Source organism: Halichoerus grypus, chromosome 14 (genome assembly GCF_964656455.1).
Source record: "Halichoerus grypus chromosome 14, mHalGry1.hap1.1, whole genome shotgun sequence".
Lineage (NCBI taxonomy): Eukaryota > Metazoa > Chordata > Mammalia > Carnivora > Phocidae > Halichoerus > Halichoerus grypus.
Window position 1 is genome coordinate 86,411,456 of NC_135725.1, and position 22,990 is coordinate 86,434,445.

General features: G+C 55.2%; 2 protein-coding genes across 4 annotated transcripts in view; one reads left to right on the forward strand and one right to left on the reverse strand.

Moving 5' to 3' along the window:
* FPGS (folylpolyglutamate synthase) overlaps window positions 1-15,868 on the forward strand; it is a 29,693-nt gene extending 13,825 nt beyond the window's left edge. For both annotated transcript variants that reach the window (XM_078061812.1, XM_036112796.2), the window contains 11 exons: window positions 1,080-1,194; window positions 1,333-1,413; window positions 1,517-1,578; window positions 1,658-1,760; window positions 1,997-2,074; window positions 2,304-2,451; window positions 2,551-2,640; window positions 3,598-3,748; window positions 4,016-4,091; window positions 4,875-4,941; window positions 5,955-15,868. In XM_078061812.1, coding sequence (XP_077917938.1) covers window positions 1,080-1,194; window positions 1,333-1,413; window positions 1,517-1,578; window positions 1,658-1,760; window positions 1,997-2,074; window positions 2,304-2,451; window positions 2,551-2,640; window positions 3,598-3,748; window positions 4,016-4,091; window positions 4,875-4,941; window positions 5,955-6,364 — 1,381 coding nt within the window. In that variant the 3' untranslated portion in view covers window positions 6,365-15,868. The remainder of the gene's footprint in view (window positions 1-1,079; window positions 1,195-1,332; window positions 1,414-1,516; window positions 1,579-1,657; window positions 1,761-1,996; window positions 2,075-2,303; window positions 2,452-2,550; window positions 2,641-3,597; window positions 3,749-4,015; window positions 4,092-4,874; window positions 4,942-5,954) is intronic.
* ENG (endoglin) overlaps window positions 7,234-22,990 on the reverse strand; it is a 33,447-nt gene continuing 17,690 nt past the window's right edge. The window contains exons 3-15 of one of the 2 annotated variants that reach the window (XM_036112799.2): window positions 21,693-21,833; window positions 19,061-19,223; window positions 18,175-18,340; window positions 17,759-17,885; window positions 17,149-17,323; window positions 16,797-16,939; window positions 12,090-12,227; window positions 11,830-11,868; window positions 11,207-11,320; window positions 10,658-10,909; window positions 9,269-9,323; window positions 8,151-8,252; window positions 7,234-8,020 (exon numbers count right to left, since the gene is read on the reverse strand). In XM_036112799.2, the coding sequence (XP_035968692.1) occupies window positions 7,896-8,020; window positions 8,151-8,252; window positions 9,269-9,323; window positions 10,658-10,909; window positions 11,207-11,320; window positions 11,830-11,868; window positions 12,090-12,227; window positions 16,797-16,939; window positions 17,149-17,323; window positions 17,759-17,885; window positions 18,175-18,340; window positions 19,061-19,223; window positions 21,693-21,833 (1,740 nt within the window). In that variant the 3' untranslated portion in view covers window positions 7,234-7,895. Of the gene's footprint in view, window positions 8,021-8,150; window positions 8,253-9,268; window positions 9,324-10,657; window positions 10,910-11,206; window positions 11,324-11,829; window positions 11,869-12,089; window positions 12,228-16,796; window positions 16,940-17,148; window positions 17,324-17,758; window positions 17,886-18,174; window positions 18,341-19,060; window positions 19,224-21,692; window positions 21,834-22,990 lie in introns of both variants that reach the window. The other variant, XM_036112798.2, reaches the window with a different exon arrangement.

Consider the following 22,990-nt stretch of genomic DNA (forward strand, 5'->3'; position numbering starts at 1 on the left):
GCTTCCTTTTTATTTTACAAGTTCCACCAAGTCACTTCTGTAACTGTCTGAAATCAGCTGACTGAGGCTCATTTCGGGCCATATTTTCTCTCCACAGTTCTTTGTTCAAAAGAAAGAAATGTAGGGAAGGACTTCTTTTTTCTTTTTTTAAAGATTTTATTTATTTATTTGACAGAAAGAGACAAAGCGAGAGAAGGAACACAAGCAAGGGGAGTGGGAGAGGGAGAAGCAGGCTTCCCGCCGAGCAGGGAGCCCGATTCGGGGCTCGATCCCAGGACCCTGGGACCATGATCTGAGCGGAAGGCAGACGCTTAATGACTGAGCCACCCAGGCGCTCCTAGGGAAGGACTTCTAATACAAGAGGGGCTTGGAGGATTCAAATATAAGCTGACGGACGATCTCTCTTCTAAAATAATTGCTGGGGTGGGGCGACCTGGCTGGCTCAGTGGGTGAAGCGTGCGACTCTTGATCTCTGGGGTTATGAGTTTGAGCCCCACGTTGGGTCTGGAGATTACTTTAAAAAATAATGAAACCTTAACAAAAATATTTTTAAAGATATTTTTGGGGGTTAAAAATCCAGCCTTTGGCTTCGGCCCATGTAGCCTTGTGGGTCGGCCTGGGGATGCATCTTGAGTACACAGACGGGGCTGGGGCCTTGCCCTCCAGGGCTGGAAGACACAGTGTGGGGGCAGATGTTGGCAGAGTGACTGATGCGTGTGTGATGGGTAAAGCGCAGGGACCTGTTGGAGCCCAGAGCACATTCCTGATCAGCCTGTTGGGGTACCGAGTGGGGCGGGACAACTCAGTTGAGACGTGTGGAGTGAGCCAGGTGAGGGGGGCCGGCCGGAGGGGCTGGGCCACAGGGAACTGCTGGGATAAAGGAGGGGTGAAGCACAGAGGCCAGCAGCGTCAGTCCCACCAGGAGCTGGGAGGCTGGGTGAGGAGCTGGGACGCTGGAGGCCAGAGGGAGGTCACAGAAGGACTGTCAGCAGGGCAGTGGCATGGTCAGATCTGGGTTTCTGAAGACAGGTGTGAGGGGCTCGGGAAGGGAGTCCCGATGACCACAGGTCTCCCGGCAGCTCTCCCCACCTGGTGCAGGTGCGGGAGCGGATCCGCATCAACGGGCAGCCCATAAGCCCCGAGCTCTTCACCAAGCACTTCTGGCACCTCTACCACCGGCTGGAGGAGACCAAGGTGAGCATGCAGGAGGACTGGTGGGTGGGCAGAGTAGGGGGCGCTGGAGAGACCCAGAGGGTGCAGTACGTCCCAGAACCCCATCTCCCCAGAGCGGAGGTGACAGGGCCTTGGGCTCTGACATGTTCTTGTCCACAGGACAGCAGCAGCTGCGTCTCCATGCCTGCCTACTTCCGCTTCCTCACACTCATGGCCTTCCACATCTTCCTCCAAGAGAAGGTACGTGCCCACTCCCCAGAGTCCTGTGTCCGAGGCCATGGGGAGGGGAATGTCAGCAGGCTGGGTGTGCGGGGCCCCTGACGTGCCCCCTGGTCCTCTGCAGGTGGACCTGGCGGTGGTGGAAGTGGGCATTGGTGGCGCTTACGACTGCACCAACATCATCAGGTGAGGACCACTGCTTCAGGAGAAGGACGCTGGCCATGAGCCCAGGGCAGCGCCATCATGGCCCTTCTGTCTCCTGCAGGAAGCCTGTGGTGTGTGGCGTCTCCTCTCTTGGCATCGACCACACCAGCCTTCTGGGGGACACAGTGGAGGAGATCGCGTGGCAGAAAGGGGGCATCTTCAAGGTACCAGGCAGCCCTGGGGACAGGAGGTACCTGGACGGCCTGGGCCTGGCCCTCAAGGCTCAGGCAAGCGGGGCTGGGACAGGGTCATCTGTAACCCGACTCAGGATAAGGTCTTGGGCATCAGCGGGGTCTGGAACAAGCGGGGTCTGGGGGGAGAGGCGAAGTGAGCTGCCCAGACCCAGGGACGGAGGACCCTCAGCAGCCCGTCTCCCTCCTTCCCTCCCTCTCCTCCCCAGCGTGGCGTCCCTGCCTTCACGGTGCTCCAGCCTGACGGTCCCCTGGCCGTGCTGCGGGACCGTGCCCAGCAGATCTCCGTGAGTCTGGAAGCCCTGGGGCGGGGGTGGCAGCTGACCGGGGAGGCACATCATCCTTTTGGGCCTCAGTTTGCCCATCTGTGCAGTGAGGGGTAACCGCTCGTCCAGCTGGAGCACATTTGGGTTCTCGGATCCGAGCTTGGCGGGTTCTGGTTGATGTGGACAGATGGAAGGACTCACAGCGTCAGGGAGGGCTCCCGTGACCCGGTGTTGCCCGTCTCCTTGGCAGTGTCCTCTCTACCTGTGCCCACCACTGGAAGCCCTGGAGGAAGGGGGGCCACCGCTGACCCTGGGCCTGGATGGAGAGCACCAGCGGTTCAACGCCGCCTTGGCCTTGCAGCTCGCTCGCTGCTGGCTGCAGGAAAAGGGCCACCAGGGTGAGTGGGCGGCGCGTGGGGCGGGGCGCGTGGAGCCTGCCTCTGAAGGCCCCCTGCACCCTCAGTCCGCACAGCAGCCCCCCCCCCCTTGCTCCTCAGGCCTCGGGGAGCTGAAGGTGTCTCGGCCCGGCGTCTTGCGGCACATGCCCCTGGCACCCGTGTTCCAGCCCACGCCCCACATGCGGCACGGTGAGGCGGACCTTCCTGCCCAGCCAGGCCCCCCCAGATGGTTCTTTGAGTTTCCTGTTTGAGAGGTGGGGGCGGTTTGAGGTGGTGCCCAGGACAAGGGCCTCTGAAGTCAGTAAGCTTCCCTGGTTCGTGGACTCTGAGCCTCCGTTTTCCCACCTGCCAAATGAGGTGATGACAGGACCCACTGTGAGGTGACATCACCAAGGGGCTGAGGCCAGGGCCTGGTGGGTTTGGGATGTAGCGCCCAGTCAGTGGTTGCTGCTGTTACTGGCATTCTTTTTTTAAGATTTTTAATTTATTTGACAGAGACACAGCGAGAGAAGGAACACAGGGGGAGAGGGAGAAGCAGGCTTCCCTCGGAGCAGGGAGCCCGATGCAGGGCTCCATCCCAGGACCCTGGGATCATGACCTGAGCCGAAGGCAGACGCTTAATGATTGAGCCTCCCAGGCCCCCTGTTACTGGCATTCTTGTCATCATTGTAAGACCATGAGGTCTGGAGAGAATAGACATATTCTCAGGCTTCTTGCTTCCCCCGAAACTTTCAGCCCATAGTAGGTGCTCCTAGCAGCTAAACCCCTTTCACCAGTGATTCCAGTGCACCCACTGTGTGCCAGGCCCCAAGTTAGGGCCATGACAGAAGCCAGGCAGATCTTGGATCACATCCCGGCACACTTGGCTCTGTGACCTAATCTCTCTGGGCTAAGGGCTCTCCGCCTACAGGTAATATGGGACTAATAGATGATAGGGCCGCTGGGAAGATTCCATCAGAGGAGGCAGCCCGAGAGCTGCTCCCAGTGGCTGGCGCCTAAGAGTGAGCGGCAGCTTGGCTCATCGGCTGAGAGCGCTCAGGGTGGGCAGCCTCAGCGTCCGAGCCGCGAGCAGCAGGGGGCCCTGCGGGCAGGGTGTGTGTGTGAGTTGAGGACCGGGGTGGGAGCCGGCTGCCTTGCCCCCTGCAGGGCTTCGGGACACGGAGTGGCTGGGCCGGACGCAGGTGCTGCGGCGCGGGCCCCTCACCTGGTACCTGGACGGCGCGCACACCGCCAGCAGCGTGCAGGCCTGCGTGCGCTGGTTCCGCCAGGCGCTGCTCCGAGGCCACAGGCCCGGCCGGTGAGCTTCCGGGGCGGGGCTGCGCGGGGCCTGGCTGGGGGAAGGGGGGTTGGGATAGGGTCGGGGTCAGGATTGGGCCTGGGGGTGGGGGGGTAGAGGGGCCAGATGCTGGGGGGCGCTGCTGGGACTGGATCAGGGAGGAGGAGGGGAAGCTTCTGGAGGAAGGATGGGGCAGGGCCCGCAGAGAAGGATGGGAGGTACCCCTCTCTCACCACCCCCCCCACCTCCCCTCCTCTCTGCGTCCCTCTCCGCCCCCCCCCCCCCCAGCGGCCCTGAGGTACGCATCTTGCTCTTCAACTCCACCGGGGACCGGGATTCCGCGGCCCTGCTGAAGCTGCTGCGGGTGAGGGGCAGCTGGGGGGTGGTCGGGTTCTGGTGGCCCCTGGTTCTGGCCTTGGGATCCCCAGAGGTGCCTTAATCCCTGGGCCTCTGACTCTGAAATGGGGCTTCCCTGAACGGTAGTGAGGATTAAATGTAAAGGCACCGGGCTCGTAGGGAGGCCTAGGCCCAGGTAGGTCACTGCCCTCATCCTGCGGGGTCAAGCTGAAGCCCAGAGTTACAGGGAGGACCAGGTAGGGGCGTAAGGTATAGGACTCGCTTGGCATGCCCCTTCAACCACTAGCCTATGACTCTAGACAAGAGATGGCATTTCAGAGATGGTTTAAGGAGTTTCTGAGTTAATAGAGCATGTAGGGGCCCCTCTCTGCTCAGGGAAGTTGAGGTGCCCTTAGCTGTCAGGGCCGAAGTGGGTCCTGGGGATCATTTCCTATTTCACAGACCAGGAGGCTGAAGCTGTTCATCTCTCTCATTGTGCAGACAAAGCCTTTCCCCATCCTGGATAGCTGGGTGGTCTTAAGCAAGTCCCCCTTCCCCAGCCTCAGTGTTCCCATCGGTACAGTGGGCCGTGCTGCCCAGGCCGCGGGCCTGCAGGGAATACTGAGCTAGACGGGCCACTGAGGGGCTATGGCTGGGTTTATAAAGTTTCACTGCAGTTTAGCTGGGTGGGGGCATCTCCAGAGATGGGGATGTTGTTGGGGGGGGGGCGCCCGGGGGGCTGCTCTGTGCAAGTCGGGGTGGTGGGGCATCCTCTCAGGACTCTGACATCAAGTTCTTCCTCTTGGCCTAGCCCTGTCAGTTTGACTACGCTGTTTTCTGCCCTAACCTGACGGAGGTGTCGTGTGCTGGCAACGCAGGTGAGAGGTGACAGGCATGGCCTCTGGGCGTGGGCAGGGGGTGGCAGGCCCTTCAGTGGGCTGCTCTGATGGTGACAGTGGGGGCTTCGAAACGGGGGGTCCAGGGAAGGAGCTAGATTTATTTTATTGTAGAGAGAAACACTCTTTGGTGCGTTTTGGATATTGTGACCGTGGTACCAGAACAGAATTACTGGTGCGGGGGACGGGGAATGGTTTTCAAACTGCGGGCTGCAACCCACCGATGGTTTTACAATCAATTTAGTGGGTATAAACCAGCATTTTTAAAATGAAATGCCTTGCACGAAGGGTAGGTATTGTTTTATGACGATTCTGTTCCAGGCACCTGTATGCACCTGTGGGAGTACTGAGTTGCCATCATAAAGTGTATTTTTTTACTGTGGGTCACGTTCAAAAAAATTTGAAATAGTGTAAAAAAAAATGCAGATCCCCCGGCCCCACATCGGACAGTTGGGGAGAGTCCAGGAATCCGCATTCTACTCATGCCCACCTGCGTGCCGGACTCTGCTTTACAGTTGAAGGCAGTGAAGCTAGGGTGGGGAGATGTGTTCAGCGGGCAAAAGCCCCAGCTTTGGAGCTAAGCTGCCTGGCCCTGCTTCCCACCAGCTCTGGGACCGGCGGCAAGTCCCCGTCTGCGTCTCCGTTTCCTCCCAGCACGGCCCACTGTGAGGCCCGATGGTGCGGGTAAAGGGCCTGGCTTTGGTTTTTTTTTTAAGATTTTATTCATTTGACAGAGAGAAAGACAGCGAGAGAGGGAGCACAAGCAGGGGGGAGTGGGGGAGGGAGAAGCAGGCTTCTCGCTGAGCAAGGGGCCCACCGTGGGGCTTGATCCCAGGACCCTGGGATCATGACCTGAGCCGAAGGCAGACGCTTAACGACTGAGCCACCCAGGCGCCCCAAGGGCCTGGCTTTGAGCAGGTGCTCACAACGTGCCTCCCCCGCCACCCCCCCCCCCCGGTCCCTGTGGCTGACGCGCCCATCCTTATGCCCCGCAGACCAGCAGAACTTCATGGTGACCCTGGACCAGGTGCTGCTCCGTTGCTTCGCTCACCAACAGTACTGGAGCCACCTGGCCGAGGCGCAGGCCAGCCCAGACCTCTGGAGCCCCCCCAGCCCGGAGCCCGGTGAGCCCACATCCTCGCTGCTGGCTTCCCACCCACCCTGCACCCATAGCACCAGCTCCCTCGTCTTCAGCTGCATCTCGCACGCCCTGCAGTGGATCAGCCAAGGCCGGGACCCTGTCTTTCAGCCACCCAGTCCCCCACAGGGCCTCCTTGCCCACCCTGTGGCAGGCAGCGGGGCCGGCGTGCTCCGCGAGGCTGCCGCCATCCATGTACTGGTCACGGGCAGCTTGCACCTGGTGGGCGGCGTCCTGAAGCTGCTGGAGCCTGCCCTGTCCCAGTAGCCCAGGCAGTGGGGGTGGAAATGGGGGTTCTCCCACGCCTGCCCTGCAGCTCTCCATGAACTCCTGTTAGGTGCCTTTTGTTGTCGGCTTTTCTGATTCTGTCCAGACTGGCCCAGGGGCCCGGGCTCTGGGCAGCAAGATCGAGGGCTAGAGCGGGGGAGGCCAAGATGGGACATCCTCTGAGCCTAGGGTGCCTTTGGCCTCTCCTTCCTCCCGAGACAGCCCGAGGGCTTCCTGGTTCTCCCACTGTTGTAGCAGGCCAGACTATGCAGCCCACCTGCCTTGCCACCTTTGCCTGCCTCCTGGCTCCGGCCCAGCTCACTATGTGAGCTGCCTGGCCAGGCCTAGGGTCCTGCTGGGTGCTGGTTGATAGATTACCTCTTAGTGGCCTTCTGGGGAAGAGAGGGCTCCTGCCTGGGGCCCACTAGAGACAGAGGATGGCTGGAGTCAATTAAAGCCTTTAACTTTCTTAAAAAAAGGAAATGGCAAAATGTTTGAACGACTCAATCTCTAGCTCCGTTAGCACACAATAGGGGCATGAGGGCTGCAGCTGGTCCAGGAACTGGACAGGGGAGGAACCCAGGCTGTAGGGCCTGGGACAAGCCACCCCCACCCCCTGAGCCTCAGGGGGTCTGTCTGCGGCCAGAACACTGGACTCAGGTCCGTTGGCCACAGGCCAGGCGCGGATTTACAGACCTCCCCCCAGAGACCTTGTGACAGATGAGGGAACTGTGGCTGGCTCAAGTCACGGTCCCTGGCCACAGTCACGTAGCCAATTCGGTGGCAGAGTCAGGATTTAACCCCAGAGCTGTCACCTCCCCACCCATTTTAGGCTTCCCACCCCTTGTCCCTGCCCAGCCCAGCACGGATTTCATGGTCTAATTTATTGGTGGTGAGTATATAGGGGTGGGTCCAGGCCAGACAGTAGGGCCACTTTCCATCAGATGCCTGCCTCGGGAGCGGGGGGAGTCCCCATGTGACAGTTGCGGGAGGAGCTAGGCTCCCCTCTTCCCAGGCTGGGCACCCCTAGGCTTCTGTTTCCCTTGCCAGAGTAGTGCCAGGCCAGGTGTGGAGGCCGCTGGGAGCAGGTCCAGGTGGCTCTGGGCTGGCCCTCTTCTGTTTCCGTGCAGGAGGCCTGGGTGAGTCTGTTTTGAGTTCTTCCCTCCCGCCCAGCCCAGGTCACCAGGTGCTGGATCCAGGTGAAAACTACAGGGACTCGGTTTCTACAACAGTGTGGACTTATAGGGCAGTGGTCTCTCTCTCTCTCCGTGGTCCTGGGCAGCCGTAGTCCAGGCCCACTGGGTTTGAAGGTTCGGTGGGGTGGGGGGACCCCCAAGGTGTTCCGAGCTGGTGCCCCCGCTGGCAGCAGGCCTCTGAGAGGGAGGCAGGAGGGGTGGGTGCAGAGGGCATGGTCCATCCTTGGTCGAGTGGAGGGCTTGGGGTCCCGGGATAAGTTCATGGCCAGTGGTTCCCAGCTGGTGGCTGCCGGGCGAGCGCTGGCTGGGGGGCCCGCAGGTCTCCGGGCCGGGTGCTACGCCACACTGCTGGTGGAGCAGGGGGTGCTCTGGGTGCTCCCAATGCTGTGGTTGGTGCTACTGGTCTCTGAGGAGGCCGGGGCAGCCACCGCCACCACGGGCTCCCGCTTGCCGGGGGGACCTGGGGGCAGGGGCGGAGGTCAGGGCCCCGGCCGGGGCTCCCCACTCCCCCAGAGGCTCCCCCGGGCTCCCCCCTGGTGATGGTGGCAGAGGGACCCTGAGCACTCATGGTGGGGGCCTGGGATACTCACGCGTGTGCGAGTAGATGTACCAGAGCGCGGCGGTGAGCAGGGCCCCGATGAGGAAGGCGCCGAAGGTGATGCCCAGCACAGCGGGCAGGACGAGGCCTTTGTCTGTGCGCGCAAGGGAAGGATGGCTGCAGTCAGTGCTCTGGCCCCCTCCCTAGTCCCCTACTGTGTTGTGCTGGCCAGGGGCACAGGTTTGGGCGTCAGTCCCAGATCGGCCACTGACCCTGACTTCTCTGGGTCTCAGTCTTCTCATCTAGCAGATGGATTCATCACACCCATGCCTGGCACTGAGCCATGGCTGTTCTGACCATCCGCCCAGCCAGGCCTTTGGGCCATGCCTCTGCCTTCCAAGGCTGATGGAGATGCACTTTTAGGGAGAATGGATGGTATAATCTGAGCTAAAAGTAAGTGGGGCCTGGGAGTGGGTAGGTAGGAATTCCTACTATGGTAGGAATGGGTCGGAGTACTTCTGAGGGCTCTTCAGCTCTGCTCTTGGGTTTTCCCAGGCCTCATTCCATCCACACACCTGACTCCTGGGTGACTATGGGCTTCCCCTTGGACACTGAGTTCCCATCGATGCAATGGGGTAATTGGCCCTGTTCTCTTGGTCATGGGCTGGGGTCAGGGCTCTATCCTAACCCAGGTACGGTGGCAAGGAAGCAGGTGCCCCCGACCTCTACCCCCAGTATCAGTGACCTTTTCTGCCTGGTGGGGGCCTGGGCCCACAGGGAATAAAAAAGGAGGCTGGAGGGTGCTGGGCTGAAGGAGCATCCTCCACACTGGGGGCCTTAAGAAGGTGAGGCCAGCCCGGCTCCAGCATGCCTTCTGCCTCATTTGATTCCAGGACCTCTACCCCACCCTAAGCAAGGTCAGCTAGCAACTCTGGGGATTAAGAAAACCTAGATGCCTGGGATCTGGTCCATGGGGTAGTCAAGAGCAAAGGCTTTCTATCTAGAAGATAACGGCATGGATCCTACACTATGCTGCTGGGGGCCCTTCTGCCCCTGCTCCCAGGGATGCTCTTTCTGGGGTCCTCCCTGCATGTGTCTATGCTGCACCCCTCTGGGCCACCCATCAGGTCCCACACTGGCCTCAGCCACTGGAACCCTAGGGAGACTCACCAGGCAGGCCAGGGCTGACGATGTTCAGACGCGTGGAGATAGTCCTGTGGGCGTCCTGGGGGAGGAAAAGAGAGTGGTGGATAGCACAGCCTGCAGGAGGCAGTGACTGGGCTTATTTCCTGGCTCTGTGACCATGGCCTGTCACAACCCGCCCTGGGGCCTTGGCTTTGGATCCTATCCCACCACTTTCTAGCTGTGAGCCTTTGGGCAAGTCCTGGGAGATCGATGCTGAGGGAGGGTGTTGGGTGGACAACCCTTGGCTGCTACTAGGATGTTCCCTGGGAGGCTCCTGAATCCCATGAGGGTTGTAGGGCCACTCTACACTGCATCTGTGACCCTTGTGAACACCTGGGAGAGATGAGTCAGGTTAGCCCAGAGGCCCATGCTCACTGAGAGGGGAAGACCCACTCAGGAGTGGCCCCAAAGGCTTGCCTAGCTTCATACAACCAGAAAAGTTTCTAATCCTGGAGACCCTTGTGTGTGCCAGGACCTGGGGATGTGTGTCCAAGGCTGTGTGCCTGAGGACAGGGATCCCCACTGGATGGTGAAGGAGAAAAATCAGAATTTTGTGTCCTTTATCTTAACCCTCTTTGCTGAGATCTCCTGTTTAATGCAATGACATTGGTGACTATACCACGTGGAAAGATGGGTGAGTGCATGGATTCGTGGGTGGACGGATCAAGGGATGACTGGGTGGGATGGTAGGAGGCTGGCTAGCTGACAGGGATGGTGGAAGGACTATGAATGGATGACTGGGTGGGAAAGAGGGACTGTGGATAGATGAAAGAAAAGGACAGATGGGAGGGGGATGGGATAAGGATGGATGGAAGGAAGGAAGAAAGGCATGAAGGATGGAAGGATGGTAGAAGGATGAATGGAAGGAAGAAAGGGTGGGTGGATGGAAGGATGGATGGATAGATGGAAGGATGGGTGGGAGGATGACTGCAAAGGATGAATGGATGGTGGAAGGATGAGTGGATGGAGGGATAGATGGTGGAAGTATAAGTGGTTGGAAGGATGGATAGTGGAAGGATGGATGGAAGAAAAGGAAAGAAGGATGAATGGATGGAAGAAAAAAGGATGGAAGAAAAAAGGATGAAGGATGGAAGAAAGAAAAAGGGATGAAGGATGGATGGGAGGATTGATAAGCAAGGAAGGATGGATAGTGGAAGGAAGGATGGATGGACACAGCTGCAAATCCTACTAATGTCCAATACACAGCAAAGCCTCAGAAGGCTGTAGGGTGGCAGAAGGAGTAGCCTTGGTAACCAGAAACCACACACCAGTCTGGTTTTGCCCCTTACCAGCTGGTCCCACATCATGGGCTGTCGCATCCCTTCCTGGAAACCCTAGACCCGAAGCCACCCTTGAAGCTGGGGCCCCACTCACCGGGGACAAGCTCCTCGAACGCAGGGCTATGGTGCAGCTGAGGGTGCCAGTCGTGGGTGTGGGCACCATGTAGCCACGGAGGAGGAAGCTGAAGCGCACGTCCCCACCAGGGCCTGGGGACAGCAGGCTTACACAGCTGCCCTTGGCGGTCTGGCTCTGGATGAGTTCCACGGTGTCCGCGTCAGGCCCCAAATCCAGGTGGCAGTTGTCCAGCTGGAGCATGAGCTCCGGGATCGATGGGGACATGCTCACCTACATGGGCAGGTAAGAGTGACGGCGCATGGTCAGTTACTCAGCGCTGCCCTCGTGAAATACGCTAGATTCATTCTGAGGCTCCACCCTGGCGGTGGAAGGACAGCCCTGGGTCCGCCTAGAGCAAACGAGGAGGGGACATTCCACCCAGTGTCTCTGTGCTGTCCCTCCCCTCCGCCATGTACCCCGCCGGCTCCCTCCTCTGGGGGGTCCGGTGCACACCTCCCCTCTACTAATGGTGCAGTGAAAGGCTGAGAATCCCAAGAGTGGGCGGGCCTGAGAGGTCAAGTCCCGTACCTGCACAAAGCCCTGTTGCCCCAGCTCGATGGTGTGGGAGACCTGGAGGAAGTGTGGGCTGAGGTACAGGCCCAGCTGGAAGGAGAGGCTCTCCATGTTTATGCAGTGCACCTTCTTCTGTGGGAGATACGGGGGCGTGGTCAGTCGGGGGGCACCCGGCTAGAAAGGTGAGGGGTGGGGGTGGGAGCGCAAGCCATGGTCCCCGGTTGCTGCCTGGCCCTCCTTTAAAACAAAGCTAATCTATCAAGAACTTGCTCTGTGCCGGGCTTGGGTGAATGCTTTCCCATGTGTCCTATCAGTGACTGCTCATAAGCACCCCCACGGCGGAGATCCTTTTTTAGGCCCCTGTTTACAGAGACGGCCTTTGGGTCCAGAAAGCTTCACTGATTTGTACAAGGCCACACAGCCAGTATGTACTAGAACTTTCTGGCTTGAGAGGCTGAGAATGGAACCCGAAACAGTGCTGCTCCCCTTGTACAAAAGGGGAGGCTGAGGCACCCTGAAGACAACATGGCTTGCCGGGATCGGGGCCTGAGTTTCCTGAGGCCCGCTCCCCTCCCAGGCCAGGAAGGGGCACCAGGACCCTGAACCAGACGGGTTAGCATGGTAACCATCCATCTCACCCACTGCGGTGATGAGCTTGACAAGAGGTTGACCACCACCTGCAGGAAAAGAGCCAAGGAACAGGTCAGAGCCAGGAAGTACCCCAGAGGGTATCCCACCCAACACACCCATTTTATGGATGCGGGGACTGAGGCAACCAATGGCTAATAAGCTTGTCTTCCTACTGAGCACCCCCCCCCCCAAAGGCCCACTGGCCTGGAAGGTCAAGGAGGCACCAGCTAAGCTGGCCGATCCCTTTCCTGCCCGCCCTTTTTCTTACCTCATTCCTGACCACATTTTCTGTCACTTTCATGCCACAGTTGGAGTAGGTGCTGCGCAAGACAAACTGGTCACCTCTGTCCTCAGCCTGGCAGCTGGGGTCCGAGAAGGTCAGGCTTGTGATGGCGCACCTCAGGGTCTGGGCCAGGGTTGGAGTGGAGGGGCAGCGTCAGGAGGTGTGTGGGGGGCCTTCTGGAGCCTGTCCCTCACACCCCAGCACCAAGGACTGACCGAACTCAGGGCTCCCGAATCACAGCCATTCCTCTCCTCCCCTCTTCATTTTTGTTAGATCTTATCAGACTACACCATTTAAGATAATACTTTTCCTGAACTACACTCACTTTTGTACTTAGCCTTGTCCTAAGCAATAATATCTGTGACAGCATGAGCTTGATTTGCTACTTTTCTCCTAATATGTGTAATTAGAATAAATGCAGATGTATTAAAAACATTCATTTGAGTTCTACATATAATCATTGCCCACAGCCCCATGGGCATGGAGATCCCACCAGCATAATCCAGTCTCAGAACCCTAGACTCTGGGGCGCCTGGGTGGCTCAGTCGGTTGGGTGTCTGCCTTTGGCTTAGGTCACAATCCTGGAGTCCCGGGTTGGAGCCCTGCATTGGGCTCCCTGCTCAGCAAGGAGTCTACTTCTCCCTCTGCCCCTCACCCCACTCTCTTCCTCTCAAATAAACTAAAAAAACAAAAACAAACCCTAGACTCTTAGATCCAGAGTTGGCAAATTTTTCCAATAAAGGGCTGGATGGTGAATCTGTTAGGTTTTGTGGGTTATGTGGTCTCTGTTGTAATTAACCCAACTTTGCCATCAGAGTCTGAAAGCAGCTATAGAACATATGTAAATGATGGGTGTGGCTGTATGCTAATAAAACTTATTTACAAAAACACACAGAGGGCCACAGTTTGTCATCTCCTGTCCTAGTAGAATCAATCTTAGAATATTTCAGTCACGCTCTTAGGATCAAAGAATCTTGGCGTCTTTGAGTTGAGTGAGCTGTTGGAGTTCCCACTTGAATCCAGCTAACTCACATCTCCAGAATGCCACCCTGACTGCGCTCCTCCTCAGGTAGATAACACCTGAGGAGATAACAGCCCACCAAATAAAAATGACTCTGGGTGAAGCCCCAGTGACACATACCCTGGGATCCAAATTCTGCACACTGACCCCATTTCTTAAGTCAATGAGAGGGCAGAATGTTCCATGTTGGGGTGATTCTGTTCAGACCCTTTCCTTTGTATTTTCTTCTATACGGATGCTGTACTCAGAGAAAATGGCAGGGTTTTTTTTTGTTTTGTTTTGTTTTGTTTTAATTTGGACTGGGCAGCAGTCCTGCCAGCTAGTGCTGACCCTGCATGGTCTCCACTTCCTGGCACCTGCCGGGCCAGATGGAGGTAGAGGGGGAGAAGAGATGGGTAGCAGACAGGTGATACTTCATATCGCCCCTGTACCCCACAGCCCCCAAAAACGTCCATGTGCACTTAACTATAGATTTAAGTGTCATTCTAAAGATCCCTGAGGTCATGGGTGATTTGTCAAGGCTCTGGCTGAGATTTCCTGGCTCAGGCCAGGAGAAATCACACAGGGGAAGATGGGCACCTAGGATGGCCCAATGTTTTAAAATGTCCCTAAACAAGGGCAACCCTATCGGGACTCCTCTCACTCTTGAGAGCTTTTTCTGTATCTTCACTTAATAAACTTCTATCGCTTTACTCACAAAAAAATAAAAATAATGTCCCTAAACACAAAAATCACTGTAGCCAAACTTTAGAATAAAGATAAATTATTTCAAATTAGAATGGTGGACGAAGGGTCCCAACTTTTTTTCTTTATGTAAAATGCTTATAAAAATCAAGAAAAATACTGAGCTACGTTGATAAAGAGCCTTAGGTTATTATAAGTCACATGGAGTCATGCCCACACTCACTACTAATCAAAGAATTATAAATTGAAACAAGAATGGAACACCATGTCCCACCTCTCACGTTGGCAAAGGTTTTTTTAATTTTTAAAATTCTATTACTTTTTTTTAATTTTTATTTTTTAAGCACACTCTGCCACCCAATGTGGGGCTTGAACTCATGATCCCAAGATCAAGAGTCGCATGCTCCACCCACTGAGCCAGTCAGGCGTCCCAGCAAAGATTTTTTCTTTTTTTTAAACAAAGATAATAGTCTGGAGAGAGAAATCAAAGTGCTCTCCTAAATTAGCAGTGAAAATTGGAATTCTCTTTTGGAAAGCGGGTTGGCAACATGTATCAAAACTTACAGAATATTCATGCATTCTGACCCAGCAATCTCACGAATGTGGAAATCTAGCCTAAGAAAACAATCCTACATAAAGAATGCCTGGTGATATTTTCTGTGTATTTATAATGTCGCACAATTGGAAGCAACCTAAATGTCTAACAAGGGAGGAGTTAATTATAGCATGCCAATATGATGAAATAATTTGTGATTAAAGCGGCATTAAGTACATATGTCAAAGTTCTAAAAATACAGTAAGTGAATATAGCAGGAGACAAGTGCATTGGAGATGATGACACCATATAAGAAATACACAGAGGATACATTCCAGAAAGAAACACACTAAAATATTGATAGCCACGGTCTTAGGGAAGGAAGGTTGAGATTTTCTTTTCTAATTTTTCACATTAAAAAAAAAACCAGCATTGGGGCACGTGGGTGGGGGTGGCTCAGTCGTTAAGCATTTGCCTTTGGCTCAGGTCATGGTCCTGGGGTCCTGGGATTGAGCCCCACATCGAGCTCCCTGCTCAGCGGGAAGCCTGCTTCTCCCTCTCCCACTCCCCCTGCTTGTGTTCCCTCTCTCGCTGTCTCTCTCTCTGTCAAGTAAATAAAATCTTTAAAAAAAAACACACAGTAAGAAATGAGTGGTTGGGGCGCCTGGATGGCGCAATCAGTTGAGGGGGTGACTCCTGGTTCCAGCTGAGGTCATGATCTCAGGGTCGTGAGGTCAAGCCCTGTGTCAGGCTCCATGCTCAGAGTAGAGTCTGCTTGAGATTCTCTCTCCCTCTACCCCTCCTGCTTGTGCTCTCTCTCTCTCTCTCTCAAATAAATAAATAAATCTTTTTTTTTTTTTTTTTAAAGATTATTTATTTATTTGAAAGAGAGAGAATGAGAGAGAGAGAGCACATGAGAGGGGGGAGGGTCAGAGGGAGAAGCAGACTCCCCGCTGAGCAGGGAGCCTGATGCGGGACTCGATCCCGGGACTCCAGGATCATGACCTGAGCCGAAGGCAGTCGCTTAACCAACTGAGCCACCCAGGCGCCCCTAAATAAATAAATCTTAAAAAAAAAACACGTGAGTGGTAGATTAAATAAAACTACTGAATCAACCTTAATTCCACCGAAGTTGCTAACTGTACTGTGGTTATGTAGGAGAATATCCCTATGCTTAGGAAATACACACTGGAGTCTTTATACATAAAGAACCATGAGGTATAAAGTCTATGCTTAAATCAGTCAGGACAAGTTACATACAAGCATATATACATACCCATGCATGTGTGAATGTTATAACATATAACACACATACACATATAATCCTACGTTATGTGTTTCTATCTATACATTCTTGCGATATGCATGCAAATGGTTGTTTGTATATAGATATATATATCTCCCCATGATATGAAATAATTTTATCTGAGCAAAGAGTGTACAAGTGGGCTGTTTGTACTATTCTCATTCTTACAACTTTTCTGTGAGCTTAAAATCATTTCCAAATAAAAAGTTCAAAAAATTGCTCTCGTTTCCTACATGACGAGTGGACTGGGGATTGGTTCGTCTGCTTCCCGAAATTATTTGGCTAAACCTCTGCCTGCCCAGCGACCCAGCGGCTCCGCCTCGGGGCATGTACCTAATTGATATGAGTGTTTATGTCAACCTAAGACTTGTGCCGGAAGGTACACAGCCGTTTATTCTTACTCGCCTCAAATGGGAAACAACCGCAATGCTCCTCAACAGTAGAATGGATAAATGAACGGTAGCTCATTTATAAAATGAATAAATACACACAACACCACAGTTAAACCTCAAAGCTGTAACACTGAGTGTAACAAGCGAGACACAGAAGAGTGCCCATTATATGGTGACTGTCAAATAAATAAAATCTTTAAAAGATTTTATTTATTTGACAGAGACAGCAAGAGAGGAAACACAAGCAGGGGGAGTGGGAGAGGGAGAAGCAGGCTTCCCGCTGAGCAGAGAGCCCGATGCAGGGTCGGTCCCAGGACCCCAAGATCATGACCTGAGCCGAAGGCAGACGCTTAATGACTGAGCCACCCAGGCACCCCATAAATAAAATCTTTAAAAAAATAAAAATTAAATCCAGTGTTATTCTTATAGTAAATACCCTTGTTCTTCAGTCGGGCAGAGATCATACTGTATAGATATTGTGTTGAGTGCCCGCCGGGCTCAGCCTGCATTTAGGATTAATTAATGATGACTAGTACCTGTCTGCTGAGCACTTACTGTGCACCACATCTGGCTTAGCGTGTCAGACCTCATTTAATTCTTCCTGCACGGCAGTTACCATTATCAAACCCATTTCACAAGTGGAAGAACTGAGGCTTGCAGAGGGATGGGATTTGTCTCCCTGCCTGGGTCAGGACCCCAAGACTCTTGGCCTAAAGGAAGGACCAGCTACCCACGTCCCCAGGGGTTCCCTTACCGAGATGAGATCTTTCTTGAGCACCACAGTCATGACATCTTTGGAGCAGTTGGGCTGGATCAGGGACAGGAGCAGCTCCTGGTTGCAGCTCTCCTTGGGAGGGGTGGTCCGGACGGGTGGGGGAGAGGTCTGCGGCCCACCACCTGCCGGGCAGCAGAGGCCGGCAGGCAAGTCACTGAGCGCTCCCTGGGCACCGGGCACCGAGTGCTTCCCTAACTACAGACTTTCACTGTCCTCGCCTGCAGACGGGGAAGATGGGGTTCCCGCCGGCTGCCGCAAGCACCCTGCTCACACAGCGGTCCCAAGGCCACTGATCCCAGGAGAGGGCAAAGGAAGGGAAGAGGGTGCTCACCGCAGCTGTGGGCCTGCAGTGAGACGACACTGGCCAGAGGGAGCTCCACAAAGGACGCTACCATGCTGGCGTTGAGTCTCCGGGCCTCCCCTAGCAGGCCTTGGGGTGTATCCGGGAGCACGAAGCCACGGATGTTCTTCTCTGGAAAGATCTTGAAGGAGTATTCACCAGTGGTCTAATGACAGAGCAGGGAGCCACAGACACAGTCAGGGGGGCATGCAGCCTGGCAGGGGCGCCACCAGGGCCAGCCAGGGTTATGCCAGGCCTCGGTGCCACTCTATCCTTTGCTCCTACTTGTTTCCTCCCCCTGGGCCACCTCCCCTCATCTACTGACTCCTGCTTGTCCTTCAAACCAGCCTGGGGTTCGCTTCTCCAGGAATCTTCCCCGGCCCTGTGGGCTGGGGTAGGGGCCTTCCTAGGGGATGATGGAAGGCTTCGTGGAGGAGGTACCATCTGGGTGAAGGTTTGAAGAATAGCTAGTGCACAGAGCAAGGGGGTGGGTGTGTAAGGGCTCAGGGCTGGGGTGCTGATGCCGGGAGTTTGGGTTTTCTCTCCGGAGAGCCTTGGCGAGGCCTGTGCCCGGCTGTCTGGGTCGCGGAGCAAGACTCACCCAGATCTGCATGTTGTGGTTGGCGTCGATGAGCCAGGACACGTAGGATGGACCTTGCAGGATAAGCACAGCGTCGGGATCCCCTGAAGCACAACGCAGCTCCACCTTGACGGTCACTGTCCGGGGCCTGTGGGGAGAATGACCCTGGCGTCAGCGTGGGGCAGGAATGTGGGGTTGGGCGGGGCCTGATGGAGACTGGTCGGGCGGGGACTAGGCCTGGGGTCAGGTGGGCAGCAGCTGAGCGCTTTCACCTGGTCACTGTCGGCCGGCGGGCGGGGCGCGGAAGTGGGCGGGGCTTGGCCAGCAGGGGCGGGCCCCAGAGCTAAGGTGGTGGCAACGACACTCTTTACCGAGCCAGGGATGGGCGGGGCTTGATGTGGGCGGGGCTTGATGTGGGCGGGGGCGGGCACCCTTACCCGGTCTCGGTGCCTGGCAGGACCCTCACGATGTGCGCTTCCTTGTGGCCAGGCACACCTTCCAAATGACAGCCCCGGACAGAGGCGCGAGTGAGCGGGCTCCATTCGAGAGTGTGGCCCATGTCCGTGAGGGGTTCCGGATTGCAGGAGGATGGTACCCTCGGGGCTGTGGGGACAAGCACACCTCAGTTCCCTCCCTGAAAAGCCTGGCACTAATACAGAGGCCCACCCTCACCCACAGTAAAGGGGGAGGTGGGCAGGATGGAGCAGCAAAGAAGTGGGGTGCCTGGGAGGACCTGAATTGAAATCTCCCCTCCACCACTTACTGCCATGTGACTGGGGGCAAGCCCCCTGGCCTGTTTCCTCATCTGTGGACACAGGGTTAATAAAGGCACGAACCCATGGCACGTGTTAGGTGTGCAACCCTGCGACCACCAGCACATCACCTCACTTTTCTCTTTCCTATGGCATTTACCATGACCGGAAATTATGGAATTTTTGAAATTATGGAATTACTTTGGAATTACTATATGGAATTGTAATTATTCAACTATTATGGAATTATGGAATTATTCATCTGTGTACATATTTGCTGTCATCTCCTCACCAGTGTTGGCTCCAGAATGGCAGGATCTGGGTCTGTCTGCACAGAGTCCCCAAATGCCTAGCATAGGACTGAGCACGTAGTAGGTGTGCAATAAATAAAAGTGCTGCTTTCTAGGCCAAAAATTACTGTCCCCATAGAGCACGGACTTGTTATATGTGACCTGGGGCAAATCACATCCCATTTTGGAGCCTTGGTGTCCACATCTGAGAATGGGCCAGGAGAATTCACATTTCTTCAGAGCTGAGTGCTGAGCCCAGAGAAGCTGCGGGGGAAGCTGACCTTGGTCCAGACGGAGGAGGATGCTTTGAGGGTCGTTCAGCTCAGCGATAGATGCAATGGGGCCCTTCGTTTCTGCCCAGTCGAGGAACTGCTTCTGGGTGGTGAAGGGTGGCAGCTGTGTGGTATTGACTCCTGGGTGCCCTTGGAAGATCAGTTTGGGGTTCTAGGAAGACACAGCGGGGCTCAGGGTGCTGTTCCTGGGCCCGAGCCCCCTCTGTCCCATTCAGGAGGTTGGGAGGTAATTTGGGGAGGCAGCCAGTTGGCTGAGAGGAGGAGGCAGAGCTGAGAATGCTGAGGTTGATAGATCTGAAGTCAACCCAGAGCCCTTCCACACCTGGTGCCGGACGGAGACACATCCTTGTTCATCCAACTGTCCAAACATCACCTCCCCACCCCTCCACAGTCTTACTCATACCACCCACACTTGTGACATCATGTGGCTAGGGTCTGTGAGACACAGCGTCTGCCCTGCCTATCCTGCATGGTGCCGGACACATAGTAGGCACTGGGAAATACTTGACTCTCCTGACACGTCAGCTTTACCCACACACTTAGCACCCAGCAGGTGCTCCCTGCACAAGGGGAGGGAGGAGGGAAGGGAAGGAGAAACAGATGAATCAATGAATGAATGAAAGCCTAATGGGGATTGTCCCTGCCCTGGGGGATCTTGCCATCCAGAAACTAGTCCTGCCTCAAGTCACTTGAAACACCAGAAGACAGAGGATGTTATTTAACAGAAGCAAGGGAACAAGACAGGCCTCTGGATGCACAGGGATGGGAATATGGGTGACTCTAGCACCTCACCGCCTCTACTGCCCGGGCCTCAAGGAGAGACCGTGGTGGAAGGAAACAGAGAAGACTTCCTGGAAGAGGTGTTCTACCGGGGCCCCAGACTCAGAGTTCCTTTGCATTCCATCTTCAAAGCCAGGGGCATTGCTCTGAAGCAACGGCAGTATAAGGGCTTCAGGCTAGATACTAAGGGGGACTGCCTGGCAGTGGCAGTAGACAAGATACCATAGAATGGTCCACCTAGAATGGAGCAGGATTTAAGTAAGGGGGCAAAGTGATGAGCGCCTGGGTGAGGAGCTCAGACCCCACGATGGAAGGGCTGGGCAGTGTTTTAGAGCGGGAGGAGGTTAGGGACCTTTACCCAGTCTGACTCCCAGGGTCATCATCTGTAAAATGGGGATGTGACAGGGATTAAAGGCGAGGCGTTTTGTCAGTCACCCAGTGCTGGGTCAGGGCTGGAGGCCCAAGCTGCAAACCCAACTGTGACCCCTCTGGTGGAGTCCCCGCCCCCCTTCAGGTGGCTGTAACCTCCCCTTCTCACCCCCCGCAGCTCCGACAGTGCCCCACCCCCATCGCCCGACTATTCTTAGCTCTGAGGAGGAGGAAGGCCTGGCCCAGACCAGAGCCAGCAGCTGCCGCGACCTTCCTGCCCTGCGTTTCATATTCCCTGTGTCACCCTGGGCCCCACTGGGGCTCAGATCCCTGCCTGCAGGGCCCAGGAACGGGAAGGGGAAGGGGGGGGAAGAGTTAAGGGGGAGGAGGAGCCCTGGCAAGCCCTGGCTCCCCACGGGCCCTCAATTTACCCCACTGGGAACAGAGGGAAGTTCCACATGGAGCTGGTCCAGTTCATGGCTCCCTGGCCCTGTCCGTCTGTCTCTGCTGTGCTGCTTCGAGCCTGGATTCCTCACCCCACCCCACCCCCAACCTCTCTCCGTCTCTGGGCCTGTCTCCCAGGCAGCCCTGGATCTGGATCTGTCTTTGGATCCCAGCTCTCCTCCTCCTCTCTCTGAGTGCCTGTCTATCTGTCCCTCCCACAACAAGCTGGCTCTTCCTAGTTCCATTTTTCTTGGTGTTTCTCTCCCCCTTGTTAGCTTTGCTGTCCGCCCCCACCCCTGCCCTCTGCTTTCTCTGGCTGTAAACAGCAGCTGCTTGCATCTGGGGACCACCTCCCAGGGCCTTCCAGTGGGGGAGGCAGTGCCCACAGGCCACCCCACCTCCTCCAGCCCTGACCCCCACCCCTTGCTGTGGGTCCCAGCCCGTTGACCTCTCTCTGGTGGACGTGCCTGACACTTAAAACTGGAATTTTTGCAAAATATTTTTTCTCCAATGTAGGCCGTGTTCATTAGAGCAAATCTTGCAAATTCAACGAAGTATAAAGCACAAATAAATAAATGCCTCTCCTATTCCCATGTCCCCGCCATAGCCACGATTAATACATCGTTAGGTTTCCTTTTCCTTTGCACTTAAATATTTTCAAACATATCTTGTAACTTTTTCAAAGACAGTGACACGATTACTTTATGGGAGGTCACTGGATCCGATTCTGCCACTGGGCAGATGGGAAGACCGGCTATGCAAGAGGACTGGACTTGGCCAGGGTTGCCCATCAACCTGACTCCCACATCTGGGTTTGGACTCTTCATCCCAGACCCTGCTGCCTGGGTTCTCTCAGGCAGGGCCCCATGGGATTCACCAGGCAGGGTGAGTAATGTCACGGTGAATAATGTCAGAATGAAAAAGAGAAGCAGCGCTGCTGGGGCAGGAGAGCTTGGCCCACAGAGACAGACAGCAGGGGCCTCCCATGGCTAGAGCCTCAGCCCACGGTTGGAGGTAACACACTCACGAAGGCCAGGTTGAGTGGGATTCCTGGGGCCTGTAACTGCAGGAGCATGTTCTTGTTTGCACTGAGGACCAGAAGCACCTCTCGGGGCCGAGTGTCATTTTGCCTGGACTTCTGGATAGTCAGCTCCAGCTCTGACACCTCCTAGGGTGGGGACAGGAGAAACACACACACACAGAGCAGTCAGGCCTGTGCAGGCTGAGCCACCCGGATCAGTAGTAAAGACTCACTCCTCAGCAGCTTCCCCTCTTCTCTCCCTGCCGCACTGGGCTGCCCCTGCCTCCCAGGGCCCAGCACTGTGCCTGGCTGGCGGGAGATGCTCAAAAAATATTTGCTGAGGGGCGCCTGGGTGGCTCAGTCGTTAGGCGTCTGCCTTCGGCTCAGGTCACGATCCCAGGGTCCTGGGATCGAGCCCCGCATCGGGCTCCCCACTCAGCGGGAAGCCTGCTTCTCCCTCTCCCACTCCCCCTGCTTGTGTTCCCTCTCTCGCTGTCTCTCTGTCAAATAAATAAATAAAATCTTTTAAAAATATATATTTGCTGAATGGATGAAGGCAATTGGTTTCATCAAATCCAGAGATTTTAAAAAACTGCAAGAAGCCTGAACTTTATCCAACAGTAGATCAAAGTTTGCCGGTTCCCTGGCGCACCTGCTCTATGTCAGGCCTGGGAGCATCGGCGTGACTTGGATGGTACCCTGTGCCCTTTCTCTGGTCCTAGGCAACGTGTCGAGGCATCAACCCCTTCCCAGTTTCCTGCATTCCTGTTTGCCTTCCTAGTTTAAAGTACTAAAATGCCCATGTTTTTGTTGATATAATACCATCATTTTGATATAAGACTGTGAACTTGAAATCATTACCTCCTGACAAATACCTACCGCGTGAAAAGGGTTAATTTATCATGGTGTGTGCATTTAGAACGCCTTCATAACCACCACCACAACCACATCCACAGGAATAATAAAACCTAACCCTTGCATAGTGCTCGCTATGTGCTAGGACTCTTCTAAGTGCTTTACATATTGACTCATTTAATCCTCACAACAACCTTATTCTCACTTAACAGATGAGAAAATGAGGCACAGAGAGGTGAAGTCATTTGCCCAGGATCACACAGCAAGTACGCATACAGCTAGGATGTGGATCGGGCAGGCCTCTGCTCTGACAATATGGCCCCCCAACATTTTTCTACACCTCCTCATTCCCTAGAAGGAAAAGGACACAGCGATCCCCAAGGCAAAGCTCTATTGAAAGAACAACCTCAGGGGCGCCCGGGGGGTGCAGTTGGTTAAGTGTCTAAGTC